This window comes from Hippoglossus stenolepis, chromosome 9, assembly GCF_022539355.2.
Source record: "Hippoglossus stenolepis isolate QCI-W04-F060 chromosome 9, HSTE1.2, whole genome shotgun sequence".
Lineage (NCBI taxonomy): Eukaryota > Metazoa > Chordata > Actinopteri > Pleuronectiformes > Pleuronectidae > Hippoglossus > Hippoglossus stenolepis.
In genome coordinates this window covers 1,056,383-1,078,920 of record NC_061491.1, presented here as the reverse complement: position 1 = coordinate 1,078,920, position 22,538 = coordinate 1,056,383, and the positions used below count along the sequence as shown (strand labels likewise).

At 40.3% G+C, this 22,538-nt stretch overlaps 2 protein-coding genes across 4 annotated transcripts in view; both read right to left on the bottom strand.

Annotated features, from left to right (window-relative positions):
* zfr (zinc finger RNA binding protein) overlaps nt 1-22,538 on the bottom strand; it is a 1,162,720-nt gene that overhangs the window by 100,021 nt on the left and 1,040,161 nt on the right. The gene's annotated exons all lie outside the window — the stretch shown is intronic.
* The window catches only part of pdzd2 (PDZ domain containing 2), a 43,061-nt gene that overhangs the window by 3,267 nt on the left and 17,256 nt on the right, over nt 1-22,538 (bottom strand). Inside the window, exons 5-21 of one of the 2 annotated variants that reach the window (XM_035166549.2) lie at nt 18,272-18,417; nt 17,774-17,906; nt 17,153-17,305; nt 16,476-16,575; nt 15,947-16,095; nt 15,025-15,144; nt 13,106-13,220; nt 12,892-12,965; nt 12,421-12,643; nt 12,085-12,202; nt 10,957-11,089; nt 9,965-10,052; nt 9,689-9,792; nt 8,500-8,665; nt 6,423-7,330; nt 6,090-6,234; nt 931-3,610 (exon numbers count right to left, since the gene is read on the bottom strand). In XM_035166549.2, the coding sequence (XP_035022440.2) occupies nt 931-3,610; nt 6,090-6,234; nt 6,423-7,330; nt 8,500-8,665; nt 9,689-9,792; nt 9,965-10,052; nt 10,957-11,089; nt 12,085-12,202; nt 12,421-12,643; nt 12,892-12,965; nt 13,106-13,220; nt 15,025-15,144; nt 15,947-16,095; nt 16,476-16,575; nt 17,153-17,305; nt 17,774-17,906; nt 18,272-18,417 (5,555 nt within the window). The remainder of the gene's footprint in view (nt 1-930; nt 3,611-6,089; nt 6,235-6,422; nt 7,331-8,499; nt 8,666-9,688; nt 9,793-9,964; nt 10,053-10,956; nt 11,090-12,084; nt 12,203-12,420; nt 12,644-12,891; nt 12,966-13,105; nt 13,221-15,024; nt 15,145-15,946; nt 16,096-16,475; nt 16,576-17,152; nt 17,306-17,773; nt 17,907-18,271; nt 18,418-22,538) is intronic. The other variant, XM_035166551.2, reaches the window with a different exon arrangement.

Here is a 22,538-nt window from a genome sequence, read left to right as displayed (position 1 = left end):
CCTGGTAAATTAACCAAATTTAACAATCTCCTATTGCTAATACGTATTATTTATTAGATAACATAATCCTCTATTCAACTCAAAACGGAAATAAAATATAGATGGAATTAAGACTAATATTTACAGTGGAATGCATTGCATTGAATATTTATTGTAAAAACGTCAAAACTCAACTCAAAGCTAATCTGCTTCCAAAAATCTGTGGGTCAGATATGTTGGCTTTAGATGTCAGTGGCAAAATAAGAAAACAACCACAGAACTGTCATCAAATTCTAAATTCAAATATTGCTGACGTCTGACTGGAATATGGAAGTTCAATACTTCACATTTTACCTAAGCTCTGCTCACTAAAAACTAGTAGGAAGAATACAGATTCTGAAACAGCTCATGGGACACGACCACAGAAAACTGTGTCCTCACGTAGGTCCCCATCATTCACACTAAGAACCTGATTTCAGAGCATTTAAGAACTAACATTTTAACGAAGAGTCATAATGTTATGAAAAAAGTCATAATTTCAGAAAAAAATGCCATATTACATCTAAATATTTTTACATTATGTAAATATCTTCCATCTAAATATATTTAGATGTAATATGGCAAATAAATAAACAAATTATTAGTAATGTGTGTAACTATTGAGGCCTGCATTGTATCCCATTATCTCATATCTGAGTGGACAAATGTGTCAGATAAATGAATGAACATGAATATGATTTTAGCCACCATCAGCACTTTTTCTGAAAATGTTAAGCCTTCATTCTGATGACTTTTTCCTCATGAAATTACAATACTTTTATGATATCATGAGCATATTATGAATAACTTATATGTTTCCTTTTCTGACCATACTTTCCTCATGATGAGATCATCAGGATTGCCAGTCAGACATTTTGGATTCATATGATAGTTTTTAATTTAACTGCCCACCTGATTGACCAGCTGGGCTGTTGTCCAAGGGTCTCTGAGGGTCTATGAGGAGTCTCCTCAGTAAATCCAGGCTCGACTTGGTTCACCATGTTCATATCAACTTTTGTCAGGGTTGCAGAGTGTGGACACCTCTCAGTTCCTGAGGCATCCGAAAGACTTGTAGGATGGATGCCAGGCTCAGTTTGATCTATGGTTGTACCATGCTCTCTGGCAAAGTCCTCTGTGCATAGCTTTTCCAGTTCAGGCATACTGAGGGCCCTGAGCTGCTGCATCCTGCTGCGGGGAAGTTTGCCATGTTTCCTCCGCAGCACCGGAGGGGTCTGTGAAGTAATCCCATATGGCATATTTCGAACCTCAGCCTCAGGATTGTCCTCCAACAGGGGAGCTGTGTTGCAGCTTGTATCTGGATATTCAAGGTTCATTGGTGTAATGCTAGACCTCGATTTACCAAGAGGAGGTGAGCAGGGGGTGGTAGGGGTTTGATTCGCCACATAAGAAGTAAAACCCCTTTGCTGTGTCCGGCAGCCAATAGAATTGACCAAACCAATATAACCAGCAATCCTTTGGTTAAGTGAGGCTCTATATGCCAGAGCATACGACTGAATGTCATTGTTTCTAGCCACAGGCTTGTCAAAATGAGCCAGGTTTTCAAAAGACTTTATCTTATGTCGGACAGAGAAGGGATTGTAGTCTGCTGACAAGGTGTTGTCTGTTGGGAAACTTCGCCTCTCCATTGTCTTTATGTGCAGTCTGGATGTGCTGGACTTTGGGGGGCCACTTGTCTCCACAATAGAAGTGAGGTTTAAGCCATTACTTGGGGTTGAGTTAGTTTCTTTAGTAGAACACAGTGAATTAAAACCTGTGTTGAAGACCTTGGCATTAGTTTTTTCTTCCGTGGAAAGGTCAGGAAAAAGCATTGGTGATAATCTTGCATGTGGGCCTCTTTGAGTGTGCTTAGAGTCTTCTGAATAAACTTTTTCGTAGTGTGTCAGCAGTGGTGAGGATGAACCAGATAAGGAAGACAGCTGTACTTCTATAAATGTTCTCTGAGTGGAATGTTGGAGTGATTGGCCCTGTGGTTTGGCTGTTGCTTTGGATCCTAATTGGATGCCATTCTCCTTGGCTAGTTGCACAGTTTGTAATGTGCCATCTGCAAGCCTGTGCTCAGGTGTAACTTGCCTTATGTCGCTAACTTTTGGCAAAGCAAGGCAGCTGTTCATATCAGTCTGGTTATTGGTCATCAAACAACTGGACATGTCTGCCACTTGTGATAATTTTGCTGACTGGATCAAAGAGGTATACGTGTTTGAAGAAAACTGACTTTCAGTTCTGGTAGGTTTTTGGAGGGGCTCTTCCTGTAGTTTGTTCTTAGTCTTAATACTTAGGCCTTTCAGTTTGGGAGCAGTGTTTGGTCTGATTTGAGATTCAACCTGAAGTTTAAAGATACTGCTCCACACAGGACAGTCTGAATTATTAAGAAGGTTTGGGCTAGAGGTCTTGGCAAGTGATGAGGTAGCACGGGGGTTTAAATTAGTTCTACATTTCAAGACTATTTCTTTGTTTGTCACTGATGCTGGCACTCTTGTGTCTGCTCTACTAATGTGTGAACATGAGACCTCTGATTCCATTAAAGGTGAGAGGGTCTGGTTTCTGTTCAAATGCTTCTGTAAATCTGAGGTTAGCGAGGCATCTGCATGCAGATTTGCAGTCATTCCCTCTGTGACACTATGAGTACCTGATGGGGAGGGGCTGCTGTAAATGCTTAGGCTACCAGATCTGGGTGCCATGCATACTTTGTCACAGGATTGTATGGCACTATTAATGTGGCACTCTGTGGAAGAAATGGGTATTGTACCATTAGAAGATTGGCGTGGTTGGTCTGTGGAGGAGTCCCTGAACAACTGAGAAAGCTGTAAGCACTGGCTTGTTGTCACAGAGCTTTCTTTGTAACCCGCTGAGACCTCAGAGGAAACCTGCATCACATCACAGGTCTGAGTCAGGTTGGTATCTTGACTGCTGCCATCTTGAAAAGGTGAGGGCCCATTTGGTGACTGGCCTAAATAAAAGTGTCCACCTGCAGCAGGTTGCTGCGCATCAGAATAAAAAATCTCCACTTCTTCCTCATCTGAAGAGGGCTCATGAAGATGTCCACCACTGCTGACTATCTTATTGACCATTACACTGTCAGTGGTGGATTCACTGTTTGAATCACTGTCATCTCCTATGGGGTACATCATTTTAGACCCAGACTTTTCCTTTGGTTGTTTCACATGTATTGTCTCCACAAGTGGGGTGGCACATTTCTCATTTCCTGCAACCAGGGTGGAGCAGTCCAGGGGACTGGGCTGCGTTGGAGCGTGAATGGCAGCCTCTTCCGACAGGGCCACAGTATGTTGGCTTGAACAGCAGGGTATAGGCTCATTCAATGATGTTTTGGAGGAGGGTGTCATGTGTGTATTTTTATCAACACAGAGGCTCACTTCTGATAAAATGTCATCTATATTGGTGATGGGTATGTGAAAGTCATGATCTGTGTGGGTCGTGTGGTTGGAATTCCCTGAATTTGCACAGATCATTTGTCCTTCATGGGATGTTCCGTGAGCAGCTCTGGCTGGATTCCGTCTGATGGCTCCATCAATGCTCCCTGACGAAATTATCAAACTGGACAGTTGATCTACAGCTGGAACCAGAAATGAAAAGTAAGCAGTAAGCAAGTGCCGACTAAACCATTTGACATGACATATTATGTTTTTTTCCCAAAACACTCCAAAAATTGTATTTCATCTTGCAACATAGTGAGGTTACATACAAGGGAGACCATAGAATAAATAATACACGGATATCCAGGGTGAGGGGTGTTCAGTAATCCAGTGTCAATCTTGAATCTTATAAAAAGGTGATGATCTGTGTGATTTCTTCATAATAAACAAGCAAAGTCAAAATCTCATTAATGAAAGCAACAGAGGGATCAATGAGAGGGTTGCTTGGTGGATACTAAACAAAGTGATATTCCAAGATCACAAACTGCACAATAGCTGGTGTGTAAACATCTGTTGTCTGGTTGTCTAGACAGAAATAATTAAGTGATCAGTCCAGGAAAAATGTAGACACATTTTCAGGTTTTCTTCAGGTGCTAAAGACTTGACTGCAGACATTGCTGTGGTTGCTCCAGGATATCACCTGGTAATTTATTCTGTGGCTGTCTTTTATGTTACAGGCTAAGTTGGGGAAGACATAAAGAGTAAGACTAAAGGATATTCACCAAATATACTGATACTACTGAACACTGAAAAGTGACAGGAATGAAACATTTTCACAGTGTATGTATTTTTTGACCATATCAAATCTGAAAGTGGATCAAATTTCAATCAAAAGCAACCCTTCACCAGAAAACTACCAGGTAGATGTTGAACATTTTTACAAATTCTTGATTGTAATCAAATAAACTGACCCCTGTGAAGATTGCAGTAAGCCACAGCAATGTCTGTACTACACTCAAACTAAATTCACATGACTCTACCATAAAAGGAGCAGCTATTACACTACATACAGTGGTAAGCATACAGGGAGTAAAACTACAAGGTAACTCTAGTGTAACTAAAAGTTAAATATACTGTATAAGATAGTCACCATGGATAGAAAGCCAGAAGCTTGCAGGTTGCTTTGGGGAAGTAAATGAGGGAGGGTTGATCCTACATCTTAGGTCAGCATAAAAGGGAAAGAGATGGTGCTCTATTTAAAGACATACTGAGTAGCATCCACTAATGACGTGTAAACAGAACAAGCAAAATTATACACCACACACATCACACGTTGGTGCATGGCTCCAGAAAACTCCATTGATAGAAAGAAAATCGGATGTAAGTTTTTCAATATGATAGATGAAATGCCCCTCTTCCCCTCAGCACCTGAAGGGGCGTGTCTGCATTTGATTGACAGCTGGCATGATAAACAAGCTTGTGTTGTGGTGTACAAGTCCTGGGTAGACAGTATGTTGTGAGCAGTGGTGTTAAAGAGTTAGGAACACATGCATTTAAAAAGTTGCAAGAACGTTTACATTCTCTTTATTGTGCTGCAGAGGAGCAACTAATAGCTTTAATGGGCCTTGTAATGGCCTCATGCAAGAACATGTTTGTATTCTTATCCATAATTCTTCTTCATTTGTTTGTGCGGTGAAGTTGAAAGAAAAGTGCAGGAAAGTGTGAACTCTACGATGAGTGCACATATGATGCTAATTGTAGAGGTGCCCATGGTCTTTTGTGCAGGTTGACTAGAGGTTAAGTAAAACATTAATCACCTGTAGAAAATAGTGAATTTTATGGAAATTATCAAAATATGGGTTCATGTAGACAATTGACAATTCCAGCCAGCCATCTCTGTGAGGACCTTGCACACAGACGCGTGCCAGCTGAAATATTTTGCAGAACAAAGGAGTTGTGAGCACAAGCGATTTAGGTGAACTATGCATTCACCAATTTTCTTAAATTTCACCTTCTTTATTGTATTTCTCGAGTTTTTTACAGGCACAAACAGAATTTACAAATTGTCCAGACCTGTTGTAGGATTCATGTGAAATTAGTTTTCCACAAATGGATCATACATTTTACATATCTGCAGCTACCTGACAGAACAGATCTGCACCAGGTGGATGTAGACTTGGGGGGATAATTCATTTAGCATTTTAGTACTGTTACTGTGGACCAAACTCCTGGTCAAACCGCTACGAATTCTTTCACAAATCTAGATTTGTCTGTTGAGAGTGATTCCATCTGTGTAGCTAAATTACAACAAATGAATCCGTGGCTCTGAGCCAGTCACATTAGCCACATATATATGTGAAATACACCAGGTTAAAATATAATGGAATTTTCCTTTAGTAATATACTGTTTCATTTTAAGTGTGCTGACTGAATAGGAAGGACTGTATGTTGTTGGACAACATAATATTACGTTGCAGCAAAACTGCTACTTTTATTGCTGGATTTTCTGCATCCTGTCCACTCTCCTATACAAGTGTTACGAACATTCATAACGGATCACACCTCAGTCCGAGATTCACTATCAGAGAAGAGTACTAAGTTAAATGGAAAACAGTAGCATCGACACTGATACTGAATCTTATAATTCGACAATACGATGATTCAAAATGGAAGTCTTACCTGAAACTGGTTTCTTGACCTCCAAGCACAGTGTCATAGGAAGGTTGTGCATCAGATCACAGATTTCCTGGTAGCTAGAAGAACACACTAGCTTTTCTCCAATTTTTACAATCTCATCTCCAGGACACAGAAGGGCTGAAGATCCCTGGAAAAAACAAATAAACACAAGAGATAAAACTTTTTTCATTGAGCAATATACTTTCCAGTGCACAATCCAATTAAAGTCAAAGTTTTTATTGTTAAAATTATTCAAACTGAGAGATTAAGCATAAGATCTGATGCATCCATTCACTAACACTGGAGTGATACAAAGAAAAAAACAATCAGACTTACCCTTTCTGCTGCACCTCCAGGCTTCAACCCTGTGATGACAACTCTTAGAGGGGATGACATGATTTCCAGGTCAAGCCCGAAAGACTCGTCCTCACTTCTCCTCAGGGTCACAGTGTCAATGGCACAAACACCCAAGAGTTCACTGATCTCTCCCTTCTTACAGTGCTGATGGGATATCGACCCACCAGCAACCCCAGGGCTTCTCCCACACTGTGTAGGCTGGGATAAGGGCTGTGACAGAGAGAGCTCATCAACTTTGGACTTTGGCTGCTGGGGCAGGTTTGGGGCTTCAATGCTCATCATACTTTTGACCCGCGTAACTGCTTTATGCTCAAGCTTGGGGGAGCGCTTGGACTCCAACTGTCCATCATCTTGATTTGTATGGTTCTCACTACTGAGGGTCAGATTACTGGACACAGAGCCCGTACTGCTTGCCACCCCTGCTTTGTCGTCAAAGGGAGAACGGATGACTTCCTCTCGCTGTGAGAAACTACCATCGAGTGAAGTTGTCATATCATTGCTTCCACACCTCTTTAAATCCCCACCATCTTCACTGTCTCCACCTACATCTAATGATGATGTAACAGATGTAGCAACAACACCCATTGAATCACTTTTGGAAAATTGGGAAGCTTGGGCATCACTCAATTTATCAGAGTCAGATTTTGTTAGTCTGTGGGAGTGCTCAGCGTTTCCAGTGTTGTCCGAGTTCTCTTCATCACTGAACTCTTCCTCAAAACACATCACTCGTCGCTGGCGGAGAAGTGGACTTCGCACTGACGTGGGGCTCGAGATGGCAATGGGCTGGCAAACATCCTCTCCATGGTGATGAAGAGGGACAGGGGTCTTGTCGCGTGATGTGTTGTACACAGGACCACTCTCCACTTCTATTAGGGAAGGGGTGAATGCTGCAGAATAAAATGCAGGTAATGTGGTTTATTCAAAAAGGATATATTAAAACAACTATCAACATGTTAACAAACTAACAGTAATTTTAATGGTTTTTAAGGTCTCGACCTTACTATCTAACGTGCCTTGAGATTAAGTATATTATGATTTTGTGCTTTACAAATAAAATTAAAATGACTTGGGTAAAAACTGAAAAATATGGCTGTCTTTAGTGTATTTAAATCAAACAATGATTTTAGGCTGTAAAGAAGGTCACATGATCAATCATTCAATCAATACTTATTTGTATAGCCCACCACTAAGCCAATGGAGGGGTGGGTGAAGTGTTGGAGTCCACAAAACACTTTCAGGGGTAAACAGCATTGCAGCCAAATCCAATACAGTTGAAGTAATTGGTGACCACTTCTTCAAATGTAAATAAACACCAGTAACTCGCTGTTCTCGTCTCGCAAGAACTCGCATTCACTGCAGCAGTAACTAGGAGGAGGACAACAGCGGACATTTCAAATAAAAACATGGTGTAAATGACGCCATTTTGAGTCGAATTTGAATGTTGGGGCCTACGGACACTTTGAAGAATCGATCCCCACCCCTCCATCGGCATAGTGGTGAGTAGATAATGAGTGAGTTTTCAATTTTTTGGTTGAGCCACACCTTTAAAAATGTGCAAGAGTAAGGAAAAATTACCAAAAAACCTATTAACAGGTGGCAAAAAACATAGAAAATCTCAGAGAGAGCCACAAGGGAGGGTTCCCTCTCCCAGCACGGACAGAAGGGCAATAGATGCCATGTATGAAATCTTTGGTCAATAAACTTGCTAGTATCTCTTGACTGCATGAAGAGACAATGACGGCTGGTTCAGAGCTTTGGAAGCTCAAAAGTCTGCATTGTAATTCTGACAGTAAAAAAAAAAAGACCATATGATCTTCCTGTTTGATCTACATGGAAAAAGTCCAAATAATCTAATAATAATCAAACTGTGTATGAGAGCTAACCCTGTGACCACCTTTAGTCCAGACTCAAATCTCTGTTCAGGTTCTTGTTTGACTTGATTGTCTGATGCATGGCTGCAGTATGAAAGTCACCGCACTCTACAGCAAGCTGTGATTCTTGTCCAGGTAACCAATTCCAAACATTTTCCATGGTGATTAAATGGTTGAAAATGTACCATGTAGCTGTGACGTGCTGTCATCCATGGACGTACTGCACCTCTGCTGGTGGAGAGCCTCGTCACTGTTCAAGCCCATGAGCATGGAGTCAGACAGGAACGAGTGGCTGGACACGTCCTGGGAGAAGTACTGAGATAACTCTGTCTCAGAGCTCAGGGACCCCTGCTTCAGAGTTGTGAAAATGGAGGAAGAACAAGTTAAGTGAAAGAAAAATGAAAACCACAACTGACACCTTTTTTAAGTAGTTTTCCATAATTTTCACGATATCGAAATTGACAATGTAGACAAAGAAAACAGACAATAAAAGTTAATTGCTGAACTTAAAAGGTAAGTAGAAAAGATTATCACAATGCAAGTATGTGACAGTTTAACTCGATTGTACCGATCAACTGTTGTTCGTGGTAACACAGCGAGAAAGATAGAAACAAAGTGATCGTGCGGTTGGTGTTGTTTTCACCTTGTGAGTCTGTTTGTGTGTCATCATCACAAAATATGGGAAGACCTACAGCAGCAAAAACTACCACAGAGGTGGTTTTGAACAATTTGACAGATGTCTGTATGTCTAAGTGACTGCAGATAGACTACCATGACATTGTCTCTAGTGCAAAAGATGCAGTCACAAAACTAAAGGTATGTAGTTGAGATCAAAAAGTGGACAATGTCCCTGCATATTAAATCCATGGCCAACTTTGTTTTAAGATCACTGTATCCCAGTCTCAATATTACCCATCCACTCAAACCCCTTGACCAGATGGTATCTAGTTTGAATTTGATTGTGTTAATTCCTGACATTACATTTTATTCTGCCTTTTCAATAAAACAGTCGGACAACATAAGTTTAACTCTCAATTTCAAGACTTTTAAAGCTTTAAACACCTAATTACTTAATGTAAATGATGTCAACAGTACTTAATAACAACAATAACAGTTCTTGGTTGTAAGATCTCAACCTTACTATGTAAAGTGCCATGAGATGATGTATGTTGTGAACTGGCACTGTACAGATAAAACTGAATTGAATTGTGTCCTTATGATATTATAGGAAAAACCAAGAGTTCCCACGACGAGCAAACACTTGGCAACTGTGGAAAGAAAAACTACCAAGAATGTATATTGTATGCTACATCTCCAAATCTCTCAAAACCTATGAACTAAGCAATCATATCTGAATCCTAGATGAACACGTACTCTGCTGGCAGGCTCAAGGAATCTCTTCATGGTCCAGCTGAGAGCAGGGGAGCCACTTCCCTGTCTGTCCTTCATCGTTGGGTAGGGGCTCTTACAGGACAGACCTGTGGTTTACAACAGTGGCAGTTAAACCCACAGAGCTCAAAAACCCAGAGCATTTTCAAAAAGAGGTATTTGGCCATGCTGTTGAACTCCCTCTAACGCTTAGTGAACATAATGTAGTAGAAAATAAAAGGAGAGGAAAGCCAAATCAAAATGTAGGTAAACATAACAGACCTTGGGAGTAAGTTGAGTGTCTGTTCCTGCTCATTTTGTCCCTGTGTGAGGATCGAGCTATAATGAGATCCATCTCCTGTTCTGATACCTGAGAAATATAGAAATGCACTTTTATCATGATTGCAAGTTAAATAACATATATACATATAGAGCATAGACATGACGATATAGATAAATAGCATTGTCTACATTATATGTTTATGCTGCCCTCTTCTGGACAACACAGAAATGAAAAAGACCTCTTAAAAGAATAGTTCACCCAAAAATCATAATTCACTTATTATCTACTCACCCCTGTGCCAATGGAGGGGTGGGTGAAGTGTGTGAGTCCACAAAACACTGCTGGAGTTTCAGGGGTAAACAGTAACTAACCCTGTTTACCCCCTAACCCTATCATTTTTGGGTGACCTATTCCTTTAATTTGAAGTCTGGTGATAACATTTAAAACAATCTGTTTTACATTTACATTTTAAACAAATGTCTAAATGCATTAAAAGTAGATTTTAATGTGGATTTTGTTTTGCTGTAAAATTTGACGATACAAAGTTTCATTCTTAGTGCAAATGGTGTTGAGCCCAAATATCTGTTACAGGTCTCTTTGATTACAAATAATATGTGTCAATTCTGGAAAAAATTAATGGTTGTTCCATTGTCCATAAAATGGTCTTATACAAGTTAAGTTTCTGAAAAAGAATGGAGAAAATTTGCTGTGGCAAAAAAGAGCTTGTATGTTGACAGGACCCAAGTTAATGGGAATGATCTACGTATGAACTTCCCCAGTCTTATGTCAACAGGGGCGCCTGGATGTAACTCTTTTAACGGTTGCCTTGTATATAATGGGGCATTGAATAAATACATTTACTTGGATAAAGGTAGTTTAAGATTACAGACTCATCTGCTAGATGTTGGGGCTCCTACACAACTATAGATATTGGTTATAAATGCTAAAAGAGAAGATATGTCCATAAAAACGGAAACAAACGTTGTCTTACCTTAGGATTTGGGTGCCTGCTTATAATGAGACTGACTGGTCCTGGGCCACATTCACTGAGGATGGCATAAGCCTCACCGAGAGCAGCATGTCGAAGACTGTCTGAGTCAACCTCCAGTATTTGATCTCCCCGGCTGCAAGGAGAAGCACAACCCTGTCAAAGACCTCACTTTGTACATGCAACAACATCACGACCAAAATGATCTGGTTTTGAATATAAAAAGAGGAGACTATTGAAGTTCGTTTCTAAAATATATTGATCCTGAGGAGTGTTGTGCATGTTCATATTTTGTAAACACTGAACTGAACAAATCAGTTTTTCAAATGATGAATGTTTTCTTAGTCATCGTCGTATATAGGCCACCATGTGAAATACCATGAGCGAGAGAAAATGTGTGTGTGTCCTCAACATACACAGACACACAGGCCCCGGGGCTCCGCCCCCACTCACTCACTCAGAGCAACACACACAGTGAGATGAGAGGAGCGTTCACGTGAAGCAGCCGGTAAGTGACTTAGTTGAAGAACAGTGGAAACAAAGTCGGTTGGTTTCCTGTTTCCTCCTCCACTCTGACCTGCTCTCACTTGAACTAATAAACACTCATCACTAGTTATCTGGACCTGATCAGTACATGAAGTAACTTAGTGTTTGTTTGATTCGCTCCATAGTTTATAAGGCTGCATTTAAACATAATGAAAAATAAGTCGTCAATATTTTACAGCTCAGTACAACATGAGACGTGACGCTCACAGTCAGGACTCAGTGTTAAAGTGACCGGTGCAACACTGATCCGACACCATCGATTAATAACTAAATATGATCGTAAGTTTGTCATCTACTACATCATAATCATCCCAATAAAATGGAACTAAGAGGTGTATAGGAGAACAAACTATTGTTTAGTTTGAGGAGCTGAAATTGGATTATTTGGAAAATAGTTATATGTGCTGCCATGACTCATGATATGGATCCGCAAAATGCCTGCATACTTTAATACTGTTGGCACTTTGAGCACATTGTACTAAATGGTTTGTATTTATATAGCACTTTTCTAGTCTTGATGAACACTCAAAGCATTTTACAGTACAGTTTGTGCGTCTCCTGAGTGAGACTACATATACATTTTACCTGAGCCTGCCATCCATCTTGGCCACAGATCCCAGTGCCAAGCTGTGGATGTAGATGCCAGGAGCAGAGTTTTCCAGGGTCAGACAGCAAACTCCAATCCCCAGACCAACACCAGGCTCTAAATAAATCAACATTCACTATCAGAGAAGAAGGGTTCTCAAAACAAGAGATCACTGCAGATGAGACCTTTGTATGACATCTGGCAAAAATATGTAATTCATATTATCACAACGGCAAAAAAACAGCAAAGGATACACTATGTACAGTTCAAGCATAAGGACATACACACATGCCCCTTAGTTTCAATGAAGGGAATTCTTAATTAAGCCAGCTAACCTTTATTAAGTGTGACCTCCATGATGACGCAGTCTTTTGGACCGGGACCAGGGCCCTTGCGGCCATCAGCCTCTTCAAACCCTGAGGGGACAGGTGTTCCTCCACTGGTATTGGAGTTGGGTGAGCTGGAGCGACTGAGGAGGGTGGGGGTCGGACAGGGTGTCAGGCTGGGACTGCGCAGACGAGTTCGAATCGTCAGGGTCACGACACCTTTTTTCAATTGCTGTTGGAAAAAATAGAAGTGAGGTGTAATGAAGTGGAGATGAGGACAGAAGTTTTTCCCGAAATGACTAAAAAGGGCTCTTTAAAAAGTCCTTGGTTGCTTCACTAAAAATATGATCAAGTCAGTGAACTTGCTGGCATTGTGAGCAAATTAGTCAAAGGCATTCTTTATGTGAAGATGATGAACAAAAACACATTTTACACACTCATTTTAAAGAATGTTAAACTTTCTACAACATGAAAGTCCACCTTGAAGGTCTGGATGGCCTGTTGGTGTGTGAGTCCTTGGAGAGACTCTCCGTTCACTTCCAGAATCTCATCTCCTGCACAGGGAAGCATAGAAGTAGAATGAGATGCATGTTCAGCACATGTGTAAATGTCCCTGTTTCCCTCGTAATACATATTTTACTTTCCTATATCCTGCACTCTCAATTCAATGGAAGAGAATGAAAAGTTAAGTTACCCTCTTTCAATCGTCCATCAGCTGCTGCAGCTCCATGAGGAAAAATGGTTTTAACAAAAATCCCCATCTGACCACGTGCTGAGTCCTGCCCACCAACAATGCTGAATCCCAGGCCCTATGAAACATAGATCCCAATACATTTCAGACGGGACAGGTTTTCAGACAACATTATTTTGGCATATTCACAAGAGCCATCATTTTATCCCCTCAAGATGTTCCTAAGATATCATGTGAACGTGATGGACGGATATCCACATGTATGGATGGACAAATCAACAACATAATGCCTCTGTCCACTGTCGCCAACACAGAGACATAGAAAATGACAGATTAGGTCGGACAATCTAGGAGAAAATTGAGTACGTCATGTCGGGAGTTTGAAGGATGAGTGTTTTTGTAGCTATATGCTGAGTTTTGGACGTGATTCAGAGAGTAAGACAGTTGTTAATACTATATTTACAACTACTTTGGCTCACACTCTCTTTATGAAGTCCATATTATTTCTGTAATTTTGTGTAACTTTCTTCACCAAATGAAACACATCACTCGGCATTCCCACACATGCAAAGATGCACATCATATTCTAATATCTGGTTATCTTTTTGACAAAAATATATCATAACTTAATTTACCACTAGTTGGGTTGTACTGACGAATTGTGAATACATAAATAATAAATGTTTTCACCTGTGCACACATTCCATAACTTCAACTGACAATGAATAAAAGATCTAATGATCTGGGTGTGTGAACTGGTTTTCTGCTTTAGACAATGAATTTGATTATCAGCACCTCAGCTGCTGCTTTTGTTAAATCTTTGATTGACTGTTACTACTTAAAAAATTCACAAGGTATAAATGGCCAATCCCAGCTGAAATTTGACAAGAGGCAGCGTAAACTCTGGACATGATGACAGCGTATCACAGGATTATTATTATTATTGTTATTGTTATTCACATCGAAACATAACAAATCGCCACCGGATTCATGACACGTGCGCACCAGCCGATTTTATTCTCACCACCATGCGTATGTTTGTGAATCAGAATCCTTCTAAATCGACAGGTGCGTGTCCGCTCTCTACAATTAGCATACAGCCACGCCTCTATTTCTCCATATAAGGAAATCCGTTGGTCATGAAGAGAGCGGTGTTTCCTCCTCACTCCTCTGACCTGCGCTCACTTTACACTTTAACAATAAACACTGATCACAAGTTATTAGGACACATACAGGACTGATGTTTACTTTGTGTTTGTTTGATTCTCCAGAGTTTATCAGACACATGTTTAAACCTGATACACAACACGAGACGTGACGTGATGCGCACAGTCAGGACATCAGGGTTAAAGTGACCGGAATTAGCAGACACACACACACACACACACACACACACACACACACACACACACACACACACACACACACACACACACACACACACACACACACACACACACACACACACACTCCTGCAGAAGGAACAGTTATTTAAATAAATGGAGTTTTAATATACTATGTATATGTGTTTACATTTTCTAGGACAGCCGGACCTTCATCATTTGTGCGTACCCATTGTCTGAGGAAGTTCTAAATTTGTTCGCAGAGTACAAACAAATTAATGTACGAACATATTGATGAATCCCAGATTTGAATGTCAAACGTTCGTACGCACGGTTTAAGCATAGATTTGTGCTTACGCACTGTTAGTAAATGAGGCCCAATGACAATATGAAGCTTATTTTGGCAGCAGAACACAATCGGTAAGGAAGGGTATGATTAAAGATCAAACATAATTGAAGTGATAGTTGCAAAATTACACACTGTGGTTGTACAAACGTGTACAGTCTGTTAGTGTGAGCTTACATACACACACATGGAGTACAGCTTTATTCACTTACATGTCAAAGGAGTGCACTCACCTTGCCCTGGCCTTTCATCAGCACTATGCTGGAGATAATAGATGGCTGTGCCAGTCGCCATGGAGACTCCACTTGAACAGTGCTCAGGGAGCGGGCTGATTTCTTAATTATCTGATACTCCTGAAAAGGTGATGGATATAAAAAGCAAAATAATCTGTCAGATTTATCTTGTAAAAACAAAAAAAAATTTTATTTGTACTCATGGTTTGATGCTCATGTCTTTTTTGTAGGGACTTCACACCTACAGCTGCTAAGAGGCTGTGGTTCTTAATGTTGTCCCCTTCTTTTAATTTCTCTCCCTCAATTATCCAACTCTGTGATTAGTGCAGCTCTCATTGTCATTGTTGTCATGACAGAGAGTGACCAGGCTTTGTTCTGGTGTGTGTGTGTGTGTGTGTGTGTGTGTGTGTGTGTGTGTGTGTGTGTGTGTGTGTGTGTGTGTGTGTGTGTGTGTGTGTGTGTGTGTGTGTGTAGTGCCACGTGTACCAAACATTATTCTTCAACCATAATGCACGTAGCATACATATACTCACACAACTAGCATTTCAAATCAGGAGGTTGGTGCTCTGTCACTAGGAGTTACTTACTGTCACCTACTAATCAGATGGAGTTGCATGTGTTTGCTGACAAATCATGAATCAGGCCTTGACATGAAGGCCTTGAAATTTATGAGCAGCGTTGTTTTTTCAGAGTTGTTGTCAGGTCGTTCTGCGGTTCATCTTGCTAAACTAACATCTTTAACAGAAATAGCGTGCAACTGCTTTGTAATAAAGGCCTTTGATAATCTAAGCTAATGGTCTAAAGCACAAACAGTCACTTGATTCAGAAAGATCGTACTTAGTCTCTTAATGAATTATGAGTGTGTTGTGGACATAGCATGTGATAAACCAATCGGAGTGGCAGCAGGGAGGCGGTCACTGACCTGTCTCACTCCAGCAGTATCTAGTTGTTGAGGTAGAGAGTGTTTACGTCGGCCAGGCGGAGGCTTCTCGACCACTTCACAGCTGCTCACACCGTTCTCCACAAACAGCTCATCATCCTCACCCACTGACTCCAGGCGACTGCTCCCCCCTGATCCAGGAAATAGAATAATTTCATTCCACTGCAAAGAAGCAGCAATTTCAGTATGCCATTATAATTTTTTTCTAAATGACTTCAAATAAAAAAAATTATTATAAAGTTACAGCCAAAGGGAATAAGGTCAATAAAATACCAAACTTAGGAAGTGATGCTTGCACTATCTGGGGCAACCCTAAAGAGCCCTACATCACCTCCAATACACTGAGTACAACCTCTGTCTCTATCAAATATCATACATGGAGCAATGCAATTATTTCTGAAAAGCAAAGATACTTTGCTGAAAAGTACTTCGTAAAGCCTAACCCTGATGTTCGTTTGATTTCATTTTGAAGGATTTTGGTGCTAATATCCTGTTACTGTGAGGTACCAACCTTGGGATCGACTGCAGAGCTTCATGGGTGTGGGGCTGCTGCAGGATCCTTTGGGTGCCTCGACCTTACTTTGTTCTTCGAGTTTTTCCAGGTTAGATAACTGCACGGTGACACAGAACATTTTCAGGAAATCTCATGTTAAACAGATATGGATTGTCTGATATCTGATATTACTATAATTAAGCCACTCAACAATTTGTATTGAATTTCCCAGTGTATAAATCATTTTCATAAATAGATTATCACTTCTTCCTTCAGCATGAAATTAAGTCTGAATGTAGCCTATAGTATAGACCCTGGTGCATTAGCCCTGTGCTGTTTCCAGATGAACAGTTCTTTGCTTCTCTACTGTACTCAAAGGAGTCTGTTGAGATGGTTCAGTCCTGTGATCAAAATACATCTGGATTACGCCTCCATCTGGATTAAGTAGGGCAGGCCCAGAACACACTTGAGGGATTATGCATCCCATCTGGCTCAGGAAGAGTTGAAAATAGTGAGAGGAGAGGAAGACCTGCCCAGCTGTCATCACAACCTTTGACCACATTACACTAAATACCCCCTGGTGCTCACTAATTCTGCTTTGTGGGATGGGTTTTCGTCGGCTGGATCGATTTACGTACAACAAAGACATTCACCCACAGATACATAAACATCTACTAGAACATATCTGTTTATACCAGGAAGGGGTTGTGCAGATTTGTGCTGCTGTTGGAAATCTGAGGTGAACGAGGGACAGCAGTGTGAGACAGAGAGGACGAGGAGCTGCAGGTGCTGACCAGGTCTGGCAGACTGGTGGAAGGGAAGCGCTCAAAACCCACTTCTGACTCCTCCTGCAGGGGCAGAGATTATAAGTAAATGTATTGTTAAAATCAAGGGAGTAGAAAGTCATGTTTAGTATATGTGTATGGTAAAAGTATACATTTATATTTGTTTATTGGCAATTTCTAACAGGACTAGGAAAGAATACTTGAGGTGCATCTTGTAGGACCTATTAACACTTTAGGAGAAACTGTCTCTTCCTTTCCGTCGACCCACATGAATCCAATATAAAAAAATCCAGTTTTCCGAAGAGTAAAACAGCAAATGTCGTTTTCATAAAACAGAAAAAACTAATTGGCAGAAGGCCACTCTGCTTCGTTTCCCTCTAATTGTCTAATAACTCTTCTAGTTTGTCATTTGTGTTTTGTCCATTGTTGTTGTACTGTGGTCCTGTAGCAGCTGTGTGTGTGTGTGTGTGTGTGTGTGTGTGTGTGTGTGTGTGTGTGTGTGTGTGTGTGTGTGTGTGTGCGCACGCTTACCCTGTTGGCCACCACCAGTTGGACCAGACCAGTAGTAGAGCGGAGAATAGCGACAGCCTCCAGATGAGTGAGACCTACCAGAGACTGACCATTTATCATCAGCAGCTCATCACCAGCATGAAGACGCCCGTCCCTGAAACACACACACATTTAAACAGACTAACATGTGTTGTACTGTACAAACACACACACATCGGCTCCTCTTTAATCCTTTGAACTCCAAATAGAAAATGTCTTTAAGACATTAATAGAGTTAAAGTGGATGGGTACAAAGCAGAGTATTTCCAGAAGACATTTGTGCTTAGAAAAGTATGAAAATATAAAAACTTTTCAACTATTCAAACATTTAATAAATAACTTTAAGTAATCGATGAAAACAGCTAATCATTTTACTGAAAGCAGGAGCTCATATACTGTAAAACTCATTATGATTCACTGGGGAATGCAGAAAGAGACACACAAACAAACACACACAGTACTAAAGAAAAGTAGCAATACCTGTGAATGGCACCCCCCTCCTCTATATGAGCTATAATGATGCCATGAGGAGAGCGCTTGGAGCCCCGCCCCCCTGTTATCTGTATGCCTAGGCCCTCCTGACCTTTCACCAGATGCATCTTCCAGATGTGGCTGCCATCTCTGGGCTGCAAAAGAGCACAAATAAACACACATCAATCAATACATCATACATCATGAAGTTGAAAACAACAATTCAACCAAATTCATGAAAATGTGACAGAAAAACCTAGACAGCTTAATCCTTAGACTGCACACACAGTCTGCCACTATCACATTGTGTGCGCTGTACAGGTAACCAGGGTATGTATGCTTCATTCAAACATAATTATGTTGAGAAAAGATCATAATCAGGATAATACTGATAATAATAATAACAATAATAATAACGATAATATTGTGTGTGTGTGTCCGCAACTGGAGTCATATAGTCAGTGAGTCACCATTTTAATGAAAGAAAGCCTATAATGATGAACATTCATTACATTTAGCTGATGCTTTCATCCAAAGCGACTGACAATAAGTGCATTCAACCATGAGGGTACAAACCCAGAACAACAGGAATCAAGAAAGTACAATTTGCTTCAAGAAAGCAAAACTACAAAGTGCTATATGTAAGTGCCATATAAGTGCCACTAAATATATATATAGTTTTATTTATTTATTTTTTTTAAAATCCAAGATATAGTCGAAAGAGATGTGTCTTTAGTCTGCGGTGGAAGATGTGTAGACTTTCTGCTGTCCTGATGTCATTCTCAATCCTCTAACCCACATGCTAAATCACTGTCCCATCACTATTTCTTTCACCATAACAGTTGTTGCAGGGCTGGGATCCTTTTTATCCTCTCAGACATCTGTACACAGATCTGTCGTCTCTACTGGAACAGGTGGTTTTGAATCCAATAATGTGTTACTTATCATCCACTACAATGAATGTGTTGCAGTCTCCTGCAAGCTTGACATAATATAACCAAAACTAATAACTCTTTCATGTAGTCATGTAGATGACCACGGTCAAATCAAATAAAAGTCAAGCTTCTTCTTCTAAACCATGGATGTCTTCATCTGTACCCACCAGCAGCTCAGCGAGGTCTCAACCTCAGTATTTTGAATATAATAAATGTTTTTAAGATAATTGTCTAAAAATAATTATACTTCAGTCCTGCAAAGATGTTGTAAAACACCAACATCACTGACTTTCTCATCCTGACCATAAACATCTCTCTGTCAGATTCAGATGGTGAGACAATTGCCATTGGCCTTCTCAATGGTCCAATCAGTGTAAGCTGCAGCCAGATGTTAAACTAAAAAGAGACAAAATGATCAGACACCATCATTTTCAATATTTCTAATCAGTTTCCTGTCTAGATCATGGTCTGTACTTAAATGTGTTCGGCAGAGACCACTGGTTACACTTTGTTCTGCCAGGTGGTATTGGATATGCTCTAAAATTCACATTATTGCTACATGTTATTCTCCTTTCATTTAGTTAGTTTTGTACCATGTGGTTGTATTCCTGTTGATGAATGCTAGAACACACAATTGTGCCATGTGAGTGTAGCGCTGTGGTTCTGTGGCAAACTGTTCTCAGGCCCACTGTTTTTACTCTTCATGCACATATATCACATTAGATGTCTCCACTCACTCAAAAGGCCTTTAATTGATTATAAAAGCACATTTGTTTGTTTTCAACTTCACTTGCCAATAGTCAGTGTGAACAGCTGGTGACTGCAGGGTGGAGCATAACAAAGACCAAGCCAAGTCATTGCTTCATTCTACTGTAGCACCAGCAAACTCACAACATGTCCTGGTCTTGGGGTGTGCACAGCTGTTCTATGATTTTCTATTTTTAAAGATGGACATTAAGAGATGGACATTACGCAGCGCTAGCGAAACCTAGACATGCATTACTCTAAGTCCAGCACAGATCAATGTGCAGCACTGAATCAAGTTGAACACACCTGTCCCTGCCCTCATTAGATTAAACCTTTCCACACATGCACACACTTTACAGCTTTGTATATCATCAATTTTAAAGACTGTGTTCATGTTGTGTAGATGGATTTTGGACTTTGTTTTCTATTCCCCCAAAGGGCAGGCATATATTCTCCCAGCAGTTCTCTCGGGGTCCATTGTTTAGGGTTCAATTCCCACTGCAGTATACTAATCTTATTTGACAAAGTTGTAACATTATTCTGACTGACTGATCCCTCAGTCAGAGGGCTTTAAGCTCCTCTGTCTAAGCATGTGTGATGAAGGTGTGACCTGCTGTCCTGTCCCCAAGTGTTAATTCCTCTGTGAGGGGCCGTGTTCGTGGTGTACAAGGAAAGATACAACTCAGACTCTAACAGTACAGTGTATCAGCTCCAGGACATACAATTTCAGAGAAAATCTATTTAACATAAAGCACAACTCACAGCCCAATATTCTTCAATGCAAGGCTGCTTGCATTGAGAAGAATTGAGTTTTGTACAGTGGTGGTTATTGTTGGGAGCTTTGATGCACAAAACCCTTATGTAAGGATAATTTTACTGTGATAATCAATAAGATAACTATTTTTCATCTTTTGGAATTATTAGATTTAATTAGTATGTGTCTCTAAATGGGAAAAGGTGCAGCCAGTGTTCTAAACCTTGCTTGATCAGTATTACCCTCAGTATTACTCCTTCAGTATTCCTGAATTCCAATAGTTGAATGCACTAATTGTAATGACATGTAATGTAATGTAATCTATTATGGGACAATCAGACTGAAATTCACTTCCCATTTTTGTCCACCTGGCACTGGGTGAGACACATTCACCACTAGTGGCCAACTGCTGTTTAATCAGATTGAACTTTGACATCAGCAAATAACAAGGCTCTCCATTGTCCAGCTTGTCTGAGAGAGGAAATGGAACTAATCTCATTCAGCGAACACAGTTTATTCTTCTCTTATTAATGAGAGCATGTTTCTTACAGCAAAGCTGTAGTGGAGCTGGTTTGTAAGAGAATTTTGACAGTAAACTCTAGGAGCAAGCTTCATTGAAAATACTTTAAACATAGACACAATTTACATTATGATACAAATTGTTTCTTCTCATCAATGTTGTAAATACTCTTATTTTGCTGATGTTCTCAGTTACATGTGGCATCCATTGCACTTCTGTCCGTCCTGGGAGAGGGATCCTCACATGTGGCTCTCTCTGAGGTTTCTACGTTTTTTCCCCTCTTAATAGTTTTTCCTTACTCTTGTTGAGGGTTAAGGGCAGAGGATGTTGCACCTTGTTAAGCCATATTAGACAAATTGTGATTAGTGAATATGGGCTGTACAAACAACAATTTGATTGATTGCTCAGTGGTGCTAAATGAGAGACAGGAGACAGACAGAGTTACTGAGGCTTGTGGAATAGAGGCTAGCTCAGGGAGAGGGGAAGGAAGAACGGGCAATAGGCAGGTTCCAAAACGCCTTCTGTTTATATGAACGCAAACTATTTCATGGTTTGTGTGAGTGATTAGTATTAACAATTGGTTACAATAATTAACAGAATACATAACCATTTAGATTCTGTGCTTTCTTATTGTAGTGTAGTCAGACACCCATGTGGTGTACTTCAAACTTATTTTCTGTGACAGGTGACATTGGGCATGTACACTCCTACAGTGTGCAGAAGTGATTTGTTGCTCGTGAAGTTGAATGACAGAAAGAGCAACACTCTTCTCTGATGCTATTTATGTCTTCTCTCTAGAACAGCTTCATCTACCAATTTAGTTTGGAGTTAGTAGAGTTAGGTTTAAACCGAGAGGGAAATAAAAGAACAGGGTGATATCTTTGGCAAAAACCTGACCAATACCATGTCAGTGCAAAATTATTCTGTATGCAACTAACTTACATTAACAAATATGTCTTGTCTTTTGAATGTAAAGCATTCACTGTCTATGTTTCTGCAATATCTGGAGCATCAGGAGCATGATTTATGCTTTTAGTGTTTGGTCTAGACAATTCAAATCACCAAAACTATAATCTATCCTGAACCTTAACCAAGTCTTTTAGTAGCCTTGTGCAAAATAACCAGAACATGATAGTAGTACTGTCTTGATCTGGTTCTTACCAAGTGCATGAAGGGTGCATGCAGTAGAGCATGCAGTTTTCTTTCATGAGTGCAGTCTCAATGCCTGCTGAGAACTGCATGACCCTCAATAGAACGTTCACACCGAGACTATGCCGATGGTTGCCTACGAGTACGGTAACAACTTTATGGATATTTTGA